This window comes from Cyprinodon variegatus, unplaced genomic scaffold (genome assembly GCF_000732505.1).
Source record: "Cyprinodon variegatus isolate N-32 unplaced genomic scaffold, C_variegatus-1.0 Scaffold39, whole genome shotgun sequence".
Taxonomy (NCBI): Eukaryota; Metazoa; Chordata; class Actinopteri; order Cyprinodontiformes; family Cyprinodontidae; genus Cyprinodon; species Cyprinodon variegatus.
Window position 1 is genome coordinate 569,104 of NW_015150492.1, and position 6,141 is coordinate 575,244.

General features: G+C 37.0%; 1 protein-coding gene across 1 annotated transcript in view; it reads right to left on the reverse strand.

The window, feature by feature from the left end:
• The window catches only part of atp6v0b (ATPase, H+ transporting, lysosomal 21kDa, V0 subunit b), an 8,914-nt gene extending 3,103 nt beyond the window's left edge, over nt 1–5,811 (reverse strand). Inside the window, exons 1-4 of the mRNA XM_015369940.1 lie at nt 5,727–5,811; nt 3,770–3,818; nt 1,445–1,528; nt 236–313 (exon numbers count right to left, since the gene is read on the reverse strand). Of these exons, the coding sequence (XP_015225426.1) occupies nt 236–313; nt 1,445–1,528; nt 3,770–3,818; nt 5,727–5,811 (296 nt within the window). The remainder of the gene's footprint in view (nt 1–235; nt 314–1,444; nt 1,529–3,769; nt 3,819–5,726) is intronic.
• Between the last annotated feature and the right edge of the window lie 330 nt (nt 5,812–6,141).

Genomic DNA, 6,141 nt, shown 5'->3' on the forward strand with positions numbered 1-6,141 from the left:
ATCCTAAAATCAATTCACACCTTAGTCCTTAACATAACACCTAAGCTCCTAAGCCTAAAACAGCATTTCTACCCATGGACGCCAGACATTGGTCCCCACGATGTAAAAATATGCACACAGAAACCTAATTGATCTAAATACATGATTTACTTTTCGTTTTATTGACTTTCACAGTAACTAGATGTACTTGCATTGTTAGTTTTATTCTAAATAACAGATTTTCAGAAGAACCTACCTGACCAGATTTTTTGTTTTAATTCTTGGAGCCTTGACACCACCACCAATGATGCTTGAACCAGTGATGTAGATCCCCCTGGAATGAGAAAAAAAAAGACTTTATATTGGTGAATGTCCAACAAATTAAGTTGAAGGTAGATTGTGGTAACTAGTATTTTCGGGACACTAACACATTGACTGTAATCCACATCGCTACAAATGAATCCACAAACACCTTAAAGACTGTTCAGGATGGCCTAACTCCTCAAAGATGGAAGAACACTTTTTGATATCAAGGCTAACTGCAGACATGACTCTTAAATTAACTTAAGATGTTCAATAAAAAACTCAAACCAAGTATTAAAATGATGCTAGTTGGCAGCACAGAGTAATGTGAGAATCCCAACAATTCCCCATATTTGGAGTTTATAAACATCTTTATTTATAAAAATCTCATATCCAACATGCACATATATAAAGATGGCTTCAGTGGTTTTAAATAATAAACCTTCTTTTGCACCATTGGTTTGTGGCATTAGGATAAATTCTTGGCTTATATCTGCATCAATTAGACCAATATAGCTTAGAATATATACAGATTCAACAGCTCAGTGCAGCTTCTCCATATTTTTCTGCGTTTTCATACATTGCAATACATCATAGTTTTCTCTAAATTAATGTTATGACAGTTTGCATAGTTGTTGGGCTATAAACAGGGTAATAAGGGCTTCCTCTCCAAAGATCACCAGGAAATGAGAGAAGATCTGCAGCAACTGGACTCATTTTAATGATGAGTTTCTCAACTGTTCAGCTGCATCAACGTTGATCGATTGCAGTAAATATTTATTAACCTCAGTCAGTTTAGTTTGTTATGACATGTCTGTAAAATCAGTTTTAAATGATCTCAGACTCACTGATCTGATGTGTTTCAGATCAAACTTAATGATTTGTGTTCTTTATTAAGACTCATTATCGTCCTCAAATATCTTGCTTTTCCCAAACCTAGTATAGCATTAGAAATGTGTTAAGAATTACAAGATGAAGAGATGTTATAAACCAATGCATCTTTAATATAAATTATGCATTATTGATCACTCCTGCATTAGAATTTGAGGGACATTTGCATCTAAAGAAAGTCTTAACTCGAAGCTTGGAGGCTACTGTACAAAATTCTCAAGTTTGATTTTAAACTACAGATGGACGGGTTTTTTTTTCTCCTCGTACTTACCAAGCAGCTCCCACTACAGACAGAGAAATGGCCAGACCAATGCCCAGACTGGCCCACATGAAAGGAGACGTTTCTGTCAAAAACCTGTAGGTAAATAAATAAAAGAAACTTTACACTAATGATTCAATAAAAAAAATAAAAACTTTATGGATCGAGTGCTTTATTTCACAGCCAGCTTATTTCAAATAAAAACTAAACATTGCAGCCCTGATAGGGCTTTGTTCAGGGATGGAAACGGCTGCAGGCAGGAAGGCTTTCCTGTAGCAGTCTGTCCAACAGCGGATCTGGAGAGGCTTCTGTGACAAGGCATCTTAACTTTTGACAGGGGGTAAACTAAATTTAGCTCACTGTGTGTCTAATGTGGAAATTGACACGGATATAAAGAACACACAAAGTGTCTAAGAACAGTCAAAATAAGACAATGAATATCAACATTTCTAGAACCCAGGAATTCACCCTCATTTTAGGGTTGCAGGGTTGGGAATTTGTTGTGTGGTGGAACAGTTTCACATATGATTATTTTTAATCCTGTTTCACTTTTTCCATGTTCTGTCTTAAGAGGAGGTGTAAGCTGCCCTTTTGCATCTTTTTAAATCTTTCCCTATTGATTGTGTTTAAAGTGGTGGGTGTCAGAGGAGATTCACACACTAAGGCCAGCTAAGGAGGAATGTTGACAACAGAATGGTTTAGGCTACAAACAACATACTGTCTTCCCCTCTTCAAATCTATGAAATCGTGTGCACATTTTCCTTCAACGCTTTCTGCCTATGAGAGCAGGAGCCTTCCAATGCTTTATACCTTTGAATACATTTGCAAGACAAAGTTCAATCTGTTTAACTGAGTGGTGGTCTGTCCAACTTTGATCAATAAAAATTCCACAACAGTCGTCAGCAGCGCAAAGCATCTTGGATCTCGCATCTACGACATGGAAGCTGTTAAATGCAGCATTACTGTTGGACCAGGACGGTTTTAGAATTTAAATTTAAAAATAAAGGAAGAGGGCTAGCAGAGGGGAGATCCCTTTGACCTTGACTGAGCCGACTTGTTGACTCAGTTAAGGTCATTTGGTTGTGGCCAGTTTGTCGAAAACATCTTGCTAACCAGTTAGTAACTTAGTGCTAGTAGGTTCCCAATGAGAAATTAAAAACAAGACTGTCAAGGAATGCTATGGACAGCGGAACATGCAAGGGGAGAGTTTTGTGTCGGAGGTCGTTGATGAGTCTCTTCTGTTATACATTTTTTATTTAGAGGAGGAATGCGGGGACAAAGTTGTTGTGGAAGAGGACGCCAGGGCGGCAGAAGCTTGGTTTGGTGTAGAAGGCTTAGAGCCATACATGTTTGAGCCCTTGCCTCGCAACGCTACCAGTTCTGTTAGGTCTACGCCTGCTGAAGACACAGACGTCCATCCCTGTGAACACTGGGGACGTAACTCAACGGCAAAGTAAATGATGATTCTTATTTATTTCAACCGTTGCGTATATTAGCTGCGACATTTGAGTCAAGATGCTCTGACCAAAAAACCCGCTCCTGTGCTGGCCGACTGGCTGGACAGAACACATTGTATGATAAAAACTGTCATATCCCCGAACTATATTGTCATGTATGTCTCATACGTTTTCGACATGAGAACCAGTCCTAAACACAAATGTCAATTAAATAGATACATCTGACAGAAATTAGTCTAACCAATCCCAAAAAGCACTGTCAGCATTTTGGCCTGGTTCTTTGAAGTGTTATTGCTTTATCATCCACTACATCTTAATTTATTCAAAAAACTATTAATTAGTGATAAATAAAACTAGACATTAACAATGGATGGCGAATAGAGGGGGCAGCAATCACCCTCCTCAATCTCCATCCATACTGCAATGTTTTGAACAGTTGAACAGATGGAAGTCAGAAGCAGTAAATTGAATACCACATTCTGATAAAGTACAATCAACTTTAAATTGCTAAAAATACCACCTTTAAAGTGCAAGTAGTTTAAGTTTGGCTAATTGTTCTAATATGCAACAGAATTAAATATATCTATCAAAACAAATAAAGAATAACTACTTGGCGTAGTAAATCACAACTACCACGCCATCGCCCCTACAAATACACCCTGGCACCCATACGGTGCCCCTAGATAGGGAACCACTGCACTAATGAACCAGACAACACATGCAAATATTGGCCAGATACAGATACAAGGGAAGAAAAAGAAAGATGGTATAAATGGGAGAATATCCGTTCAGATCAGTCCTCATCTCCACCTGTTTTTTGTTGTGCTTTAGAGATAAAGGATTAAGCATAAAAAAAAAGAATAATAAAAACAATACTTACCATGCCACATCAAAGCGGAATCCAAGGTCAAATATGGTATAGCATATACCTGTGAGGAGAAGAAGAGTTTTAAACTGTTAAATAGCTAAAGAGAGACATTTCCTTGCAGTGAATGAAAGTGTAGATTATGATCCAGATGATTTATTGGTAGCAACACTGAAAATCCCTTGGTACATGCCTAAAAAGCTTTTTGTTTTAACAGCTCTGTACTAGATTTGATAACCTCCTGCTCGAGGTCTTTAAAAGAGGGGTCAATATCACTGAAGGTATTTGATGTAAACCATTTAATGTTTACTTTTATTGACGTGGTCAAGTGATGAGTGCTGCTCAGAGGATGCAATCCGCGCTTCTGTAAAGCTTGTGAGCAGATGGAATCATAAAGAGCTCTAAAGTTTCTGGGCACATTGCTGCTCTGAATTTGGACTTGAGAAAAGAACAGCTGACCAGCACAAGCAGACGGCATGGCTTTTTAAATGATTATAGTGTCTGAATCTCACACCAGACCTTAAAAAAAAAATCTGTAATTCTGTGGTTCTTCAATACAGCTTCAGAATCTGGGATCTGATTTCAAAATGAAAAGTAAAAGAACTTCAGACCACCAAGCAACATTTATTTTATTTTTTTTCCTTCTGCCTGGGACAGACATTTTTCACACCTCAGGTTCAGGGGTGGTTTAACATTAGTCCATGTAATCAATGTTTATTTCATATGGCTGAAACAATGTGCTTCACTACATAATTATTTCGAGATGAAGGCAATCCTAGTTTCTTTTATCCTTTCTTTCTTTTTTCAAAACTATACTTTTCTCCCTCCAATCAAGTCCTGGTTATGTCCGGACACAGCATAACAGGAACCAGCAATTTCTTTAGCAATGGAGGGACTCTTACCCTCCTTGTGGAGGGTGTCAACTGCTGCCTTTTGGACACCAGTGCAGTTTTATTTTATAACAAATAAGATCTTCCTAATCAATGCTGAGAAACAAACGTTTGAGGTTTTTTTTTTTTAAAGCCACAATGCTGCTAATAGAGAAACACATGAAATGTATAATCTTGTATAAATCTGAAAAATAAAAGACACGTTGAACTAATTCAAACGAATAACTAAAATAAAACATAATGTCTTTAGTTACTGAGATGCAGCTCAACACAGGATCCTGCTCTACAGAACTAATATATATATATATATATATATATATATATATATATATATATATATATATATATTATTATCATATAATATAAAACCCAACGCAACTTAAGAGTTCTGCAACACAGCATGCGGTTTGTGAAACTTGTTTCACTTTGAATAAACTAATGCCCCTTACATAGGGCCCTGCAGAAATCCTGGAAAACTGACATTTCTGCGATGCTTCACACTCACGTGAAACTGCAGCAGTTCCTGTTTGTAGTTTTTGTATTTTGTTCTCAGCTAGGACAGGCTAACATGCTAACGTTAGCTAACCAAACAAATTCAGGCCTTAAACCCCTTTACCAAACAACCGTTGATCAAAATAACCCTAACTATATAAAAAGGGCAGTAAAGTAGTGAACATATATGCCAACGTGTTCTGTCTCATGAATATTTGACATGATATTTTCTAAAAACTTAGCTCCTTGGTGCTAACACCATTGTAGCTAGAGGCTACATTCACTAAATGAATTTGTTGTAGACTAAATCGCCTAAATGTGAACTATTCTCAAAACCAATATATGTTTTGGCATTTATTTTTAAACATATACGAACATCCAACGTTAAATTAATTAGAACAGCTAGCCAAAAAGCCGCTAACAAAGCTAATTCCAAGAAGTAGCCAGGACCCACTGAGCGCTGTTCATCTAAAAAAAATACCAACTATGGTAAAACATAGGTTATGACTAGTAGGTATTAAAAAAGATTTAAAGATCCATTTTTATTAACTCAACTAATAAACATTTATATTAAAGCATTGCAAGCTTACCGACGACTAGAATGGTACTCCAGAAGGCCAAAGTGACCCCCGTGTAAAGAATGGCGTGTCCGTTCATCATCCACTCTAACAACATCTATCTGGCTATCTATCTAAACTGCAACGACAGCTAATTGCGATCAGCTTTAATTAAAAACCTGACATTAAAGAAGCGGAGAAAACGGTGTAATTCTGATTCTTTTGAATCAGTGACCGTCTGTAGAGGAGGAAGAGCATCAAAAGGAGAAGCTGGTGATGTCAGCTGATCCAGCATGTGACTTACTTTACAGTCGTTGTAACGTTTCACAGAATAAGATGTGGACACAACCCCTATATAAATATATATATATATCCCTATCTACGTTAGTATATTTGTTATAGACATTTTAATATTTAACATCGCTCAAAACAACATAATAAATAATCT